The sequence below is a fragment of the Pholis gunnellus genome (genome assembly GCF_910591455.1).
Source record: "Pholis gunnellus genome assembly, chromosome: 23".
NCBI classification, from domain to species: Eukaryota; Metazoa; Chordata; class Actinopteri; order Perciformes; family Pholidae; genus Pholis; species Pholis gunnellus.
In genome coordinates this window covers 3,810,253-3,827,722 of record NC_136550.1, presented here as the reverse complement: position 1 = coordinate 3,827,722, position 17,470 = coordinate 3,810,253, and the positions used below count along the sequence as shown (strand labels likewise).

General features: G+C 40.4%; 1 protein-coding gene across 1 annotated transcript; it reads left to right on the top strand.

Annotated features, from left to right (window-relative positions):
• The first annotated feature begins 6,776 nt into the window (after positions 1-6,776).
• LOC306714755 (uncharacterized protein) lies at positions 6,777-11,906 on the top strand. Its single transcript, XM_079184883.1, has 11 exons — positions 6,777-6,943; positions 7,682-8,436; positions 8,566-8,760; positions 8,887-8,982; positions 9,095-9,230; positions 9,373-9,710; positions 9,840-10,034; positions 10,161-10,256; positions 10,369-10,504; positions 10,646-10,813; positions 10,903-11,906. Exons 2-11 carry the CDS (start codon positions 7,684-7,686, stop codon positions 10,944-10,946), a joined length of 2,157 nt encoding a protein of 718 aa, XP_079041009.1. The 5' UTR covers positions 6,777-6,943; positions 7,682-7,683; the 3' UTR covers positions 10,947-11,906.
• The last annotated feature ends 5,564 nt before the right edge of the window (positions 11,907-17,470 follow it).

Below are 17,470 nucleotides of genomic sequence, written 5' to 3'. Positions count from 1 at the left end.
ACATTTTTGTAAATGTCTTGCTTTCTATTTACTTTGCTGAAGTTTATTGCCACATTTTGATCAGGTCACGGGCGCTCCGTTTGATTGGTGGACTCTATAAAGGCTGATCAGAAAGGGTCCATTAGATGACTCATCGATTCTGAATGAAAACGTTTGCAATACTCACTTGTTCCATTTAAATGATTGTAAGATAAACTTGAAAAAAGTGTAGAGTATTTCCTTATCCTCTTAGAGAATGTTGGAGAGCAGCCTAGACAACTACAAACAACGATTACAACACAGAACAAAACGGATGCTGTGTAAACAAATATAAAACCGAAATAAGTGTGTTGATACCAAGGACGAAGGATTCAGGTCAGCTCAGCTTCAATCACTGATGTTAAAAACCAGACACCAAGGTGTAGTTATGAATTCAGACCTCAACCTGAACAGCCATATCAAGACAATTAAAAAATCAGCCTATCACCTGAAGAATATATCAAGGATTAGAGGACTTATGTCTCAACAGGATTGGCAAAAACTTGTCCATGCATTCATCTTCAGTCGACTCGAAGACTGTAACGGTGTGTTTACAGGTCTCTGTAAAAAGCTGCAGGTCTGCTGAGACCCTCAGCTCCTTTAAATCCAGACTGAAGACTTTTCTGTTTGCTGCTGCCTTTAATTGAACCACATTCAAGGATATTAATCAATTTCTGCATTTTACTACTGTATTTTATTTCTCACACTGCTTTTTAATGTTTCACTTAATGTTCTTAATTGTTTTTAACTCCCCTTTTCTTTTGCCTTATGTTTTGATGCTTTTATGTGAAGCACTTGTAATTGCCTTGTTGAAATGTGCTATACAAATAAACTTGCCTTGTCTTGTTGAAATTAAGGACCACACCTTAGCAGCCAATTGTTCGATTGATGATTATATGCTCATGGTTACTTTCTACAGCACAGCTGAGGGACAACCATGGTTCCTTTGAAGTTTCCACAATTAAATAAGCAGTTACACATGCAGCAGAACCACAGCACACATTGGAGTTGTATCTCTGTCCATCTAGAGAACAATAAAGAGTGGAGACACTTAATTATACGATAGATACACAGGCTGGAAAAATTATATTTTAAATGTAATAACGTACGTTACAAAAAGTTAAAATCCATCCCAAAATATAACATATTTGAAGAGTTCCTCTGACAAGTTGACCTGAATTAAGCATATATTCTACGGCAGAACAGTAAGTGGATGTAATGTAAGGAAATGAGACGGAATATTTTTTGGTTTTCGAGAAATTAAGGTGTCGTAACATTTCCCATCATGACAATAATTCCTTGAATCATTTTATGTGAAGCGGAAAGAATCAGGGACAGTCGACTATTTGCCCCATTTGAAGAGCCTTTACGTAAAAGTCTTAAAAACACACTTTTAAGAAGGCATATCTAGATTTGTCTTGATTTACCTTTTCAATTCTATGGATTTTTTTCTTTCATTTCTTTTGTGGTGTTTTACCAAATTTACCGCATTGCTTTTGTTGTCGTGGTTTTCAATTTGCTGTTTTGTGTGTAACATAGGGTTGGGTACAAGTATGACTTATTAATAGGAAGCAAGGTTGAAATCTTTAATATTCTTTTCGGAGCTCTATCTTAACTGGTGAAAATAACAATTGAAATTCCTTCCTATAAATGTAGTTTTAGTAATATATCAAGGGCTTTATTCAGACAATTGTACATTTCTTTTAAGTCATGAACAGCAGAGTTAAGCAGTGTGCACTAAGGTAAAGCAACTTGCTATTCAGAGAAAATAATCATAAAATTCACTCGTGGTCCTACTTCTCAGACAGCTAAGGTTGCACAAGGATCAGGCATTTAGGAATGGGGACAAGGACATGTATAAAGAGGCCAAATACAGGTTTAGTAAGGCGGTGAGAAACTGCAACACCAGCTCTCAGCAAGTGACTCCGCTTCTGTCTGGAGAGGCCTCAGACAGATCACCAACTACAAGCCTAAAGCTCCCCCACTCCATGAACCAGCTACCCCTGGCAAACGAGCTGAACGAGTTCTACTGTCGATTTGAAAGACAATGGGACAGTCCTGGCTCCATCCATGCCTCGGCACCACCCATCCCAGTAACCCAGGACCTCGAGCGGGAGCTGAACATCAGCTCCATCACCGAGAGGGCTCAGCAGAGGATGTACTTCCTGAGGCAGCTGAAGAAGTTCAACCTGCCAAAGACAATGATGGTGCACTTCTTCACAGCCATCGTTGAGTCCATCCTCTGCTCCTCCGTCACGGTCTGGTACGCTGCAGCCACTGCCAAGGACAAGGGCAGACTGCAGCTTATCATTCGCTCTGCTGAGAGGGTGATTGGCTGCAATCTGCCGTCCCTCTAAGACTTGTTCACTTCCAGGACCCTGAGGCGGACAAGAAAGATTCTAGCCGACCCCTCTCACCCTGGAGATAAACTGTTCGTGCCCCTTCCATCTGGCAGGAGGCTGCGGTCCATCAGGACCAAGACCTCACGCCATGTGAACAGTTTTTTCCCGTCTTCAGTTGGGCTCATCAACAAAGCCCGGACCCCCACTGACTCTGTCATCTCCAGGACAATTTCCTACTGTTACACACCCCTGCACATCCCTTCTATGTTTCTTTATTTAAATACAGTTGACACTTTTACATTATTCTTGTTTAAAGTACTGTTTATTTGTGTACTATATTGTATTGTAAAGTTTAATATGTTTCTATTTTTTGCACTGTGTTGATTGTTTAATGTTGTGCACCATCCACCATGTCAAATTCCTTGTATGTGCAACACATTTTGGCAAATAAACGGTTCTGATTCTGATTCTCATGAATATTAATAATAACAATGAAAAGGCCTTGTGAACATTGGAATGAACGGCATCAACCAAATGGTCTTGAGTATCATCTTTTTAGATTATTTCAAGTATGTTAACTAAAAGGACTGCCATAAATATGTCGCCTGCTCTTTTTACTTTTTCCAAGGCCCAAATGTGTTGGTAAGAGCTCCAAAACGTTCGTTGCGCCTCGCTGTGCATAAGTAACAACCTCTCTTGTCCTCGACAACGCGGATGCGGTTAAGTAATTTATTTACACAGCACTTCAAAAGTCAACAAGTGCTGTGTGACGTGGGCTTGAGAATTTAGGCACGCATGCTGTTTTTCTGCAGTGACAAACTCCTTCTTAACAGTATCCTGGAAACAGAAACACAGATTTGTTTTGTGGTCGATGTATGAATTCCATTTCAACATGTCTGTCCGGTTCTGTCAACAACACCGGCTAGATTAGACAGATTAATAGACGTTGACATGTGGCCAAGACGTTAGAAGACACCATCAATCTGCCATCTTCTATTCGTCACAATCTCTGAACACAATGTGACAGTGATGCCAGTCAACAAGCGGAGCTGGATTTGCGACTTCACTTAACTTTCAACCAGCCAGGAGCAAACAAGACAACACTAACATCACATTTCTGCGGGGCTAGAAACAGGGATGGGCTGTCGGAAGAACTTTGACCCTAAAGAAACCTTTCAGCTTTTTTCGCAATCATTGCAGTTCAAGTTACAGGAATAAACTTATAAAAGAGTGTGAATATTTTATTTTAAACATATAAAGATTAATACAAACTTTTCCACAGGTAGCACCATTACATGATGTGGTCACGCCCTTTTTTCCTTGTACAGCATAGTTAACCAAACGTACACGAATCCAGTCAGGCGAGCTCAACCCTCCCTACAGCGCTCGCAACTGCTCCACACGTTTGAGAATTTCAGACATGGATGCAGTAGACATTGGCTGAGATCTCTCTGCTTTGGCAGGGACATCAATGCCAAGGATCATCATGCACTCGCATTAATACCAACACAGGAAATATGACCTTGCACACCCACCAAAAAAAATGAAATCATTGGGAACATTGTGGTTGCAGTATGGAGCCTCCCTCTCTCTCGCATAATATATAAAGGACTGTGCCTAATTCAACTACCATCCGTCACACACTACAGAAGTGTTGCTTGAAGAAATTCACAGACAAATATTTGGCATACAATATTTGTACAGGCTATAGCCTTGTGTACGCACTTAAGCGCACTGTAAATAGACCATGGAATCTCCCTCAGAAGCTTTAGAGGGAAGTAATATAGTTCACATTATCCCTTCCATTAGTTGAAAAATAAAGTAACAGCAGAGAGAGGGACACCGTGTCCTAACAGTAAGCGCTACATGTTTTCATTTAAACAAACCGCTTCTCTCTCGCTATCGTCCAATAGACACACACGATGAAATGATAAAAACTCGTTTGACAAACAAAATAGCCAACAGCAAGTTTTTTTGGGTGGTGAAATGAGGAGGTATCGTGTAAATATTAAACCTCATTTTAACTTCACCAATCAACTGTTCCCCGTCAGTTTGGACACGGTTTCATGGCCATACAACACTAACACTAACAAAATCGTTACTTAGTTGATATTCTTTACTGTTTATTACTTATTTATAATACTTGCTGCTCAGGGTTTTTTTTACCATGTATCTTGTGTGCACTATCCACTTTGCTGCTGTGATCCTGTAAATTTCCCCACTGCGCAACTAATAAAGGATTATCTTATCTTATCTTATCTTATCTTCATTCATCAATTCTGACAGCCCTCGTCCAGCCACGAAGCTACAGAAGAGTGACTAATAGTGAGAGACGGTTATCACCAGGCACACCTGCTGGTCCACATACCTTTACCTCACCTCACCTCGACATATGATTGACAATTTAAAATAGCAAACCCACTCCTATGTCAGTGTTTGAAATAATTCATAGAAACATCTTACATCACAAGGATTAGAGGACTTACATCACAAAACAACTTTCAAGTCTGGTGGGACACAAAACCAGTTTTAAAGGCTCTGGGAAAACCTAAGATTAACATATAGATACCAAAAATGTCTACCTTTGTCAAATCAGTGTGTAAAGATGTTTTTCTTTTATGATTTCTTATTCTTACACTGTACGGCAGAAGCTATTAATACCTTCTGAAGACGTCATTGCGGCGTAACACTTCCATGTCACATGGTTGTAGATTGTGTGATGTGACACATGGAAGTTTTGAGTGCATCATCGAATTTACGGGAAAACCACAAGACTTCATAGCAGAAATACTGTTCTACCATGCCAAGCAAACAGGTTTAACACATTACTGAGAATTGACCTGTGACGCATTATATTCACTATTAATTTGTTTATAGGAGCTCTATTTTCAACATTACTGGATTGTTTTAGGTCCTGTACCTAAACATATTGGTTCATTAACTCTGCCGGTACGATACATACCCAACAGCTACTTGAGCTAGTCTACGTATGGGTATCATTTCATTACACATCCCACTTCTACGGTAACCTACACTACCGTTCAAAAGTTTGGGGTCACCCAGACAATTTCGTGTCAATTTTCAGTTTCTTCGCAATTTCTCGCATGGAATAGCTTCATTTCTAAGAACAAGAATAGACTGGCGAGTTTCACATGAAAGTTCTCTTTTTCTGGCCATGTTGAGAGTATAATCGAACCCACAAATGTGATGCTCCAGATACTCAACTAGCTCAAAGGAAGGCCAGTTTTATAGCTTCTCTCACCAGCATAACTGTTTTCAGCTTTGCTAACATATTTGCACAAGGGTTTTCTAATCATCAATTAGTCTTCTAAGGCGATTAGAACCCTGGAGTGATAGTTGCTGGAAATGGGCCTCTATACACCTATGTAGATATTTCATTAAAACCAGACGTTTCCACCTAGAATAGTCATTAACCACATTAACAGTGTATAGAGTATATTTCTGATTAATTTAATGTTATCTTCATTGAAAGAAACAGTGCTTTTCTTTGAGAAATAAGGACATTTCTAAGTGACCCCAAACTTTTGAACGGTGGTGTATGTCACATTCTGATGTCCATTTGCAGGGAGAAAGGCAAAAAAATAAACAATCTTTCTGCTTCCTAACACACTTTAAATGTCTACTCCCAATAGGATATTACAGCAGCTCAGAGTTGCCTGTGCATGCCGGATCAAAAGACAGGGAGGGTAAATGCATACAAGAAACCAGAACACAAAGGCCATATTGAAGTTAACACAAGAGGTTGCGCTTTTTCGGACAAACCAGTTCTGGGGCATTGTGTCACCAGTCTCATGACTGGTTTCACACGTATCACTATATTCATACACCCACACCCACACACAATCTTGTGCTGTCTGAAGCTGGTGGAGAAAGCTAATTAAAAGGTTGGTAATTGCTGTTGTATTAGTCAGCCATGTAACATTACTTTTATAACTAGAAGGCTGAACAGTTCATGAAGTTGCTGAGACACTCAGTGACTTCATTTCTAATAATTAGAATTGACTAGATTTGAATTAGAATTGAGCCCTTCGCTGAGTTTCGGCCCACAAACGCAGACTCATAGCGTAGCATCAGCCAGAAAAAAAAATATATTGCAAATACATATTTTATTATAAAAACTAAGATGTTGTTTAATAAAACATTGAGGAAGACAGTGTACATAGTGTTTGTTTCCTTGTCCTCATCATGTCAAACATTTAGAAATGACTAAGAGGGTTAAAATGGGCAGTGACTTGGCAAAATTCCGGTCGGGCTTCCATTAAAGCCCGCCTTTAAGCCTTCATCCCAAGCCCCGCCCTCTAGAAACATCATCCATGATGTCAGAGAAGGGTTTTTTTTGGGGGCTGGCTGACTCTTCCCACACCACATCGTTTAAATAGTGCGACAGGGATTACAGGTGTCACACCTTTACCTGGGATCCAGCTAACAACATCGGAGGAGCAAGAAGCCCATCTATACACCACACCGGAGACTAAAACTACACAAGATCTTTGTTTCACGGGACTTCTTTTGCCTCTTAACCCAATTTCACCCATCGTTGGAGCTGAAGACAATATCTACAGGTAGGCTTGAACAATGCAATACTTTGATATTTATAACTTTTAAAGTAATGTCATATGAAATACTTGTAATTAGTTTTTTTAATCACATTTAGGTTTCTTTTGCAAAGTCAAAAAAACCATCATATATATTTAATGTTAATTATCTATTTTCGTTATTTGAATTATCAAGAGTAACTATAAAGGGCAATCAATGCTTGTAATTACTAAGAATATTATACATAATTGATAGGTGTTATGAGCATTTTAGTAATATCAAGCAAAGTATATTATGATTAATCTCATACATTTATATCCTAAATTATAATTTGTTAACTAAATTGATTTTAAAAAAAACACAGTAAGCTAAAATAATGTTAGACGTGGACCTGCGTTAATGGAAATACATTCATGTTTTTATTCATGTGATTATAGTAAATCATTGGTTAACATATTGATCAACATTTCTGTTATAGTAAATCTTTTTGACTTTGATTATTAAGGATGCTATCATTAAAAATGATTCTTCTTTACTAACATCTATATGTTTTCCTTTACAGTCCCCCAAAGAGCGTAGCTTAACATTCCATGTTTGTAAAATGTTCTCAAATGCAGTGTTGTAAAAAAATGTATGTTTAGTTCAATATTTCTCCTTTTTATTATTGACTCTGAGCCCACTTGATACAATCTCTTAACGACACAATTAGCCGTAGAATAAGCATTATATTACTTAAGTGAATAATCTTACCCCACCCAATCCAGGCATGGACAACAGACTGGTCCTCACTGTCCTATTTGTGACGCTGTCCTGGATGTCTGCGGGAACCTATGCCCAAAGCACGACAACACCGGCGGCAAACATGACCAGTGCAGCAAACATGACCGGTGCAGCAAACATGACCGGTACAATAAACATGACAACACCGGCGGCAAACATGACCAGTGCAGCAAACATGACCAGTGCAGCAAACATGACCGGTACAATAAACATGACAACACCGGCGGCAAACATGACCAGTGCAGCAAACATGACCGGTGCAGCAAACATGACAACACCGGCGGCAAACATGACCAGTGCAGCAAACATGACCGGTACAATAAACATGACAACACCGGCGGCAAACATGACCAGTGCAGCAAACATGACCAGTGCAGCAAACATGACCGGTACAATAAACATGACAACACCGGCGGCAAACATGACCAGTGCAGCAAACATGACCAGTGCAGCAAACATGACCGGTACAATAAACATGACAACACCGGCGGCAAACATGACCAGTGCAGCAAACATGACCGGTGCAGCAAACATGACAACACCGGCGGCAAACATGACCAGTGCAGCAAACATGACCGGTACAATAAACATGACAACACCGGCGGCAAACATGACCAGTGCGGCAAACATGACCAGTGCAGCAAACATGACCGGTGCAACAAACATGACAACAGCAGCAGGAAACAACATAACGGCAGCTCCCCCACTGACGACTAACAACACAGTGGAAACTCTTGAGGTGAGTGATGCAAAAAAAAACAGAGCATAGTGGAATAGAATAGAACTGAATTTTCATTCAGTTCATTGATGGTGTTCAACATCATCAAAGTGCACATTTCTAATCAGAAGTTTATCATGTCCCTTGCAGACACCTGTTAATAGCACAGGGTGTAGGAGCCAGAAGCTTTGTGGGACTGAGCCCGCAGACTGCGACCCCTCCACCTCCAGCTCATGTTTCTTTGCTAGTTTCAACCAGAGGGGCAATGGAAGAGATTTTGAGGTTGAGGTCTCAGGAGAGTCAGATGGCTATGTCGCTTGCACCCTGTCACCTGACAGCACACTGGTATGTCACGTTCTGTCCCTCACTCACAGATGAAAGTAGCATGATGGCTAACCCAAAGCTAATCATAGTTTGTTTGAAGTCATCTGTGTGAACAGGTTATTAATCATTTCTGGTTTTCAACAACAGGGAGGAAATGACGAAACCTATGTCTGTGCAAATAACAACGGTGCAGTTCAATTCTTTGGCGCTTTCCTCAACAACGGCCAGCTGACTAAGAGAAATGTGAGAGAGTGTACTTAGCTTCCATTCAGCAACATTATTTTTTTTTATATTAATACACCCCAAACTCATTTGTCCCCTTGGTCATCTTTCACATTTGCCTTTGCACTTGCAGCTGAACGTGAACTCTGTGAAGGGCAAAGTCACTGGAAGAAAAATCCAGTGTACATTTGCTGCCACTGCACCACCCTCACGCAATAGAGCAGCAGAAAATTTCGCAATCGGAATCAGTAGTGGAACCTTCAACGCCAGTAAGTCAACATAGTGGAGACACACATTCACACACACATCATATGCACTTTAAACAGCCAACTAAGACCCACTTTCACAGATCATATATTAATACGTTCTCATGTGGTAAAAAATGGCTTTGTATTTTGCTTGCTTTTTCAGCTAGTGGTGCCCTGGGAAGCCCCAACTCTCAATTTCTGAGTGATGTTTTAAACCTGGCAAATCGTAACGCCACCGCCACCAATACCATTACCACCAACACCACCACCACCAACACCACCACCACCAACACCACCACCACCAGTGCAGCAAACATGACCAGTGCAGCAAACATGACCGGTACAATAAACATGACAACACCGGCGGCAAACATGACCAGTGCGGCAAACATGACCAGTGCAGCAAACATGACCGGTGCAACAAACATGACAACAGCAGCAGGAAACAACATAACGGCAGCTCCCCCACTGACGACTAACAACACAGTGGAAACTCTTGAGGTGAGTGATGCAAAAAAAAACAGAGCATAGTGGAATAGAATAGAACTGAATTTTCATTCAGTTCATTGATGGTGTTCAACATCATCAAAGTGCACATTTCTAATCAGAAGTTTATCATGTCCCTTGCAGACACCTGTTAATAGCACAGGGTGTAGGAGCCAGAAGCTTTGTGGGACTGAGCCCGCAGACTGCGACCCCTCCACCTCCAGCTCATGTTTCTTTGCTAGTTTCAACCAGAGGGGCAATGGAAGAGATTTTGAGGTTGAGGTCTCAGGAGAGTCAGATGGCTATGTCGCATGCACCCTGTCACCTGACAGCACACTGGTATGTCACGTTCTGTCCCTCACTCACAGATGAAAGTAGCATGATGGCTAACCCAAAGCTAATCATAGTTTGTTTGAAGTCATCTGTGTGAACAGGTTATTAATCATTTCTGGTTTTCAACAACAGGGAGAAAATGACGAAACCTATGTCTGTGCAAATAACAACGGTGCAGTTCAATTCTTTGGCGCTTTCCTCAACAACGGCCAGCTGACTAAGAGAAATGTGAGAGAGTGTACTTAGCTTCCATTCAGCAACATTATTTTTTTTTATATTAATACACCCCAAACTCATTTGTCCCCTTGGTCATCTTTCACATTTGCCTTTGCACTTCCAGCTGAACGTGAACTCTGTGAAGGGCAAAGTCACTGGAAGAAAAATCCAGTGTACATTTGCTGCCACTGCACCACCCTCACGCAATAGAGCAGCAGAAAATTTCGCAATCGGAATCAGTAGTGGAACCTTCAACGCCAGTAAGTCAACATAGTGGAGACACACATTCACACACACATCATATGCACTTTAAACAGCCAACTAAGACCCACTTTCACAGATCATATATTAATACGTTCTCATGTGGTAAAAAATGGCTTTGTATTTTGCTTGGTTTTCAGCTAGTGGTGCCCTGGGAAACCCCAACTCTCAATTTCTGAGTGATGTTTTAAACCTGGCAAATCGTAACGCCACCGCCACCAATACCATTACCACCAACACCACCAACACCAACACCACCACCACCACCCCTAACCACGGCATTACACTCCGGCAATCTCTGACGCAAGGTAAGTCAAGGTTGTTTTCCCCAAAAGTTGTCCTAAAAGTGTGTTAGAAGAATGCCTAATAAAAGTTTTTTTTCTGTCCTCTCCTGTAGCTGTGCTGATGACTGTGGGTGTGCTCAGTCTGGCCATGCTTTGAGGAAACTGAAACCCCCAAGACAAGAAAACCATAACATTCCTATTTACATATGTGCTACTGGATATAAACATCTCAAAAAGAGGTTTACCATATGCAATGCACCCAACATTAATAGGATTATGCTTGATTGTGTATTTACTTACTGAAAGTAGCAGTGATGGAGGGCGATTGCTTTTCTACAGCCTTGAGACTCCTTTCACATCCATGAAGGCTCTGAAACAAAACAAGTGAATTATTTTAAAGAGTTTAATTTAATATTTAATCAATTTTGTTTGTTTTTTTAACCATAGGACTGCTGGGTTTCTGTCCTACCAGTTATTCAATTGCAGTCAAATATGTTGACTTTCTTCCTTGTGTCAAAATCAATCATTTTGTGGTTAGAATGGGATACAAATGTGACGCACTATTACAATTACAACAAAATCTAATCTGTTTAACCACTGCCTGGCTTTCACCAGTAGATGTCATGCTTTATTTTAAAGAAAATGGTTTGGGGTCTGGTTACCTTTTACGCTCAGTCATGAACCTTGATATTATTCTGTTTATTATTATCTCGCATTATCAAGGACTATAGTTGTGTTTTGCTTTGTGTGTCCATATGCATTCATGGTTTGTGTTTCTGCTGACACACAAGACAAAGAAACAAAGTATTTTCTCCTCTTTAAGAATGATACTAGAAAATGGCAGAAATGTGTCTTTACATTATGTTACCATTACGATGGTATTCTCTTTTGTGTGAATGTAGATATTGATGACTCAACAAAACTTTCCCAATGAAGCCTTGATTGGCTGATATTTTAATTTGTGTCCGAGTGCAACTACACATGCAAATGAGCAGTTGCTTTTAAGGAATGCTATATATGATACCAAATATTGGTGGAACACACTTTGCACATTGCATTATGTAACAGCTGACGTTTGACTACATGTTTTTGGAATAAATATTTGATATAAACTGATTATCTTAGTGGCTTTAATACACCCGAGACTGTATTCCCCCAACAAGCGGAGACGAAGATCTAAATCGGAACCTTTACTATCAAAAAAACAAAACTTTGCTGATTTAAATTCCCATGAAATTTGTTTTCAGCATCAGCACAGTTGTAATAATCTTATGTAATGTATTTAGAATAATTAGTCAGATATACAAGTATCATACAAGATGCAGTAGTATAATAAAAACATCAATGGTGGTAGTAACACAAATAGATTTCTTGTTACAGTGTAAGAGACATATTGTTAAATGAGTAAGTATGTGAAGATATGGGAGGGTGAATTCAATCGTTACTCCTACATTTCAGGTCAGTCGAAATGTTATTTAGTGGACACAGAGCATCACAGCTAACTACCTTTTTAAGATGATATTGTTAAATTATATATTGGTTAGCTGGTATAACTGATATAATAGCTAATGGTAGCCATAGCATAGCCTAGCAAACACTTAACTGATCACACAATGAAACCAGCTAGCTTAGTTTAGCTACTTTGAAGCTAACTCAGCTGCACAAGCAGCTAGTTAACAGGTAACGTTATCAAAACCAAGTAATGTTAAGCACAATGTTGTTCATTTGCAGATGTATAAACGCCAAGTGTAAAACCAGGCTAAATATGGTTGAAAAATAAAAATGTTTAAGCGAACACTAAGGTTACACATCGCAGCTAGCGTTAGCCACGTACCTTACCTCTATTCAGATGTGCGCAACTTTACATGTTTACACAAATATGTTGCTTACAAACCAAACCAGTCATCTGTTAACACTGTACCGCTGCTTTCGTGACATTTTCGGGGCAACTCAATGACTATCCAACTGAGAGGGAACATCCTCTCTGACGCAATTACAGACCGGTAGGAAATTGCTACTATTTCAACAAAAACAAAGATGGTCGCCGGAAGTGACGTTGCGATATGTCTTCTCACTCATCTCCCATGGTGCATCGAAATGTTGTTATCATCAGGTTCATCTTTACGTTGCTTTTACGTTGTGAAATATTATATTATTATACATTTATATTGTACATAGTAGTTACATGTTCAATGTGTATGCTTAGTTTCTCTGTTCTACTTTGTTGTCTTTAATGTCCTTGTTTTTATATTTTTCTTGAATATTTGTATATATTCCATTGAGAGCAATGTGTAAACCAGAGTCAAATTCCATGTATACGTACATATACATTGTCAATAAAGATTCTGATTCTGATTCTGAAATGTATGCAATGGATGTAAGGGTGTCTTTGTACTGTACGGCAAGGCAGCAGGCCTACCTGTGAAAAGGTGTGTAGGTTAGCAACTCATCCATGTATTTTTATCAGTTATTTCAGGATGATCACTTTTAAACAGTGACAATTATTAATTGTCAAAAATTGTCATTCAAATTACCCTTGGATAAAAACATACTGTGGGATAAAACAAACCAGTGTACCTATTTTAAACACTAAAAACACAGATCTATACAAGAGTTGATAACTGTTGTATTAACTTAACTACGTTTTTGAAAACTGACATTTTCAGCCAAATCTTAATAAACTAATATTGTCAATCTGATAAATGATATACTTTCAATTTTTCATTTTGAGGGAATAATGTAACTTTTGGGAGACATTTGTCCAACATGAACCGTCAATGCAGATGCAAGAGTGATTCGCAGTAAGCTGATGTCTATCTGGGTGTGTTGTCCTTCATGCAAACATCTCTGACTGCAAATTTACATGTTCTCATGTACCAGAACAAATCATCCAGTACAGTACGTGATTGATAACACTCAGAGGAAAACTCCAAAGACAGCAAGTAGGTTTGCCTACATTCAGTCTTAATTGTTTTTTCATTAAGATTTTGATAACCTTCTTCCTCGGATTGCCTCCAAAGCCATGAATGTGAGGAGTCAGCACATCTGGATCCTCAATGGTAAGTCACAATATGTTCAGTTATAAAATGTATTTATTTCTTTTTTATTAATATTACCATTATTATCTTAATTGTTTTTTTAATTAAATGTTATTTTTATTTGAATTGTTTTATACATTTTCAATCAAATCAATCTAAATACTTTTAAATATAGTTTCCAATGTCAGATGACTTAAAGCTGCAAACTATAATATAAAAATATTAAAACAAGGTGACAAATACACAGCCACCCCCAAATTCCCTGTACTTAAACTTGTAATTGCTAGTCACCCAACATTACCATTTAAATGGGGTATTGTGTCACTCAAAAGTCCAATATTCACGTTTTCTTTGGTGCTATATTTTAGTCTCATTTTCATACCCATATCATTTTATAATTGAGAGGAAGTCGAGGACATCACTAACTATGTTGTCCAATCCCTTAACAGGCATTTCCCTCATGCTGACATCTGGAGCGCTGGCAGGTAAACTGTTTTTTTCTTTTCCCATCAACACGTTCTGTGGTTTTCTTATCTTCAAATTATTTTATTTGCCAATAAGGTACCCTTCTCCAAAATGTGGCACTGAATCAAAATGCTGTCCAGTCTTCACAACGCTACATCTCGGGTGCTGCTGGCGGGGCAGTTGATGGGAACAAAGACGTGAGATTTGAAAAGGGATCCTGTACCCTCACTGAAGAAGAGTCTGATCCCTGGTGGAGGGTGGACTTGCAGAACGTGTACAAAATAACTGCTGTAACGATAACCCAACAAGATTTGAGTGAGAGCTTGCTGATTGGTGGTGAAATCTGGATCGGAAACTCAGCAGATGCCAATGACACCGAAAACGTCAGGTGACACAGCTTGATGAGTGCCTCAATCCTACATCTCCCGTTGTGATATACGAGCAACCTTGTGTTCTTCTAACCTCCAATTTTCTTCTCCGTATAAAGGTGTGCAGTCATCGCGAACATCTCAGCTAGCCTCACGTTCTACTTTTCATTCAGCGCGATAGAGGGACGCTACGTCACTGTGCTTCTCCCAGGGAGCCGGAGGACTCTAAGTCTCTGCGAAGTTGAGGTGTTCCCTGTAGACTACGGTAATGATACATTAAAGCAGATTAGTGCAGTGAGCATTTTTTATGCCCATTCCTCTGTCGCTGTTATTCATGTATGTAGCCATATTTCTCTTGCTCCGGCACAGGAACATGACAATCCCCCTGTCCCCCCAAGTTCTGATTGATCAAATGTCTTTCTAACCAGGAAACAAATACTGCTGATAGTGAGCACCAGACCTATTTGAATCACTAAACAAATCAGAGATGTGGCCAGCAATGAAATGGTCTGGAACCAGGCTAACTGTCGAGCTCAGAGCCTCTTGAGTTATTATTACCCTCTCCTCTATTGGTGAATTTGGTGAAATTGTTTTTCTGAAATACCCCCTCGTACCATGAATGTCCATGCACTTGATTCATCGTTGCGATGGCGACATGACAGACCAACCACAAGGAATGGAATCAATCTAACCATCTGTCTGTTTTCTTGCTTCTAGTGCATCCCTTTTCCAACGTGGCACTGAAAGGAGACGCCACGCAGTCGTCGACGCTCCCGTTCGCTGCTGCCGCCAGAGCCATCGATGGGAGACGGAACTCGTTCTACAGCAGCGGGTTCTGTAGCCACACTGCAGAGGACGAGGCCAATCCCTGGTGGAGGGTGGACCTGCGACGAACACATGTTGTCACATCTGTCAAAGTCACTAACAGAGGAGACTGCTGTGCTGAGAGACTGGATGGAGCCGAGATCCGAATCGGGAACTTGCTGGAGAACAACGGAAACAACAACCCCAGGTGCTAACAAGAACTTCCGAACAGCATTCAATGTAGATTTCTTTTATTATTTTACTGTTATTAGAGCAGCAATATTTCAGTGTTTGCATGATGCAACATAACCTTCCTGCAGTGGCAAACTTCCACTGAGCAGTTACAAGAAAAAAGCATGATAGCTATAGGCCAATGCCAAATACACGAGTTCCTCAAAAGTCATTTTCTAATCTAGCTCATGATCAACTGTCTTACTTCACAATCACCACCACTCTATTTTCATATCAACCTGGCGTAATTCGAGGGCTTTAAAAATGTGAACTCATTTCCAGATTTCAAGACTTTGTGTTGTTCTCTTTTAATGAGGAGGCCCCCACAAGACAACCAGATAACCAAGATAACTATTGCTCCAACTCCCTCCACTGTCAGGTGTGCGTCCATCGCCCACATCAGAGCAGGTAAAACCAACACATACCACTGTGACGGAGGACGCATGAACGGTCGCTTCGTGAACGTGATCATCCCCGGAGAGAGAAAGACTCTCACCCTGTGCGAAGTGGAGGTGTATGCTACCCCAGCAGGTACAACTATGACTGACCGGCTTTGATTTATTGAAACACAAGAGTCTGACATTGATGCATTTCTTTTTTTTACTTTAGTGGAACCTCTATTAAACGTGGCCTTAAAGAAACCAACAGCACAGTCGTGGACTTGGTCTACCTATGAGGCGTCCTCTAACGCCGTCAGTGGGTGTAGAAGTGGAATAAAGTATTGGAACAAATGCTGTAGCGAGACTGGCCTTCAGATCAATCCCTGGTGGAGATTAGACTTGTTAGCCGTGCACAAGGTTACTGCTGTCAGCATCCTCAACAGACGCGGCTGTTGTACTGAATGGCTTCGTGGCGCAGAGATCCGGATTGGCGACTCACTATCGAGCCATGGTACCAAAAACCCGAGGTGAGGCACGATATCTACAGTTGACTATATTTGTGCAGTAAACTATTACAAAGTGTGTGTTTCTTCTGATTTAGTTGAGCAACACGATACAGCACTGCGACTGAATTCTCTGCTCAGGACGCTAATACTCCACTATATCTTCACATGACAAATAGTCGGTTGCTGCTATATTAAAGCTCAGAATTCTGAATTTAGCGCCTTTGATGCTCGGCCAGCGGTTAGTAAAGCTAAAAATGGCACCCCTGGTCATCCATTATGTTTCTCTCTCTCCATCAGATGTGGTGCTTTGTCATCAACAGCGGGCACGCCAGCGTTCACCTTCCAGTGTGCAGGCATGGAAGGCCGCTACGTCACAGTGACCATTCCAAGATTTGCTACTTTGTCCCTGTGTGAAGTAGAGGTGTTTGCTTCTCCGGCAGGTATGGCCCTTGAGCAGTAGATGCATGGGAATAAAAAAATATAGAAAAAAATAAAACAGAACTAGCTATGAAATGCTGTTTAATGTCTGAAGCTGTTTACTTATTAAGATTGTTGGCCTCTGAAGCCAACTGTTGTATGTAACAAATGGGATTTTTTTCACTTAAAGTGTACTACATCAGACAAATTGATAATATAATATCTTGAGATTGATTCCAGCTCTTTGGCTACAAGGCCAGGTGCTGACTCTCTGGCTTTCAATGTTGACTTTTCATTTGGAACCAAAACTACCCCACCAACTTACGCTTTTTTTTTTTTCAAACCGGCTCGTCCTGAAGCATATGAAAGTTTAATTGTGCCAACTGAAACCTAACAACATTCTTTCTCTCCAGTGCCAGAAGTTATCACACCCTCTGCCCCGACCGCTCCTCCTCCTCCCGCTGCGAGCGTG

Coding starts and splice junctions, on each gene's coding strand:
- LOC306714755 (XM_079184883.1), top strand. CDS start 7,684: ATGGACAACAGACTGGTCCTCACTGTCCTATTTGTGACGCTGTCCTGG. Junction 10,257..10,368: donor GCCAGCTGACTAAGAGAAAT/GTGAGAGAGTGT, acceptor TTGCACTTCCAG/CTGAACGTGAACTCTGTGAA. Junction 10,814..10,902: donor CCGGCAATCTCTGACGCAAG/GTAAGTCAAGGT, acceptor CCTCTCCTGTAG/CTGTGCTGATGACTGTGGGT.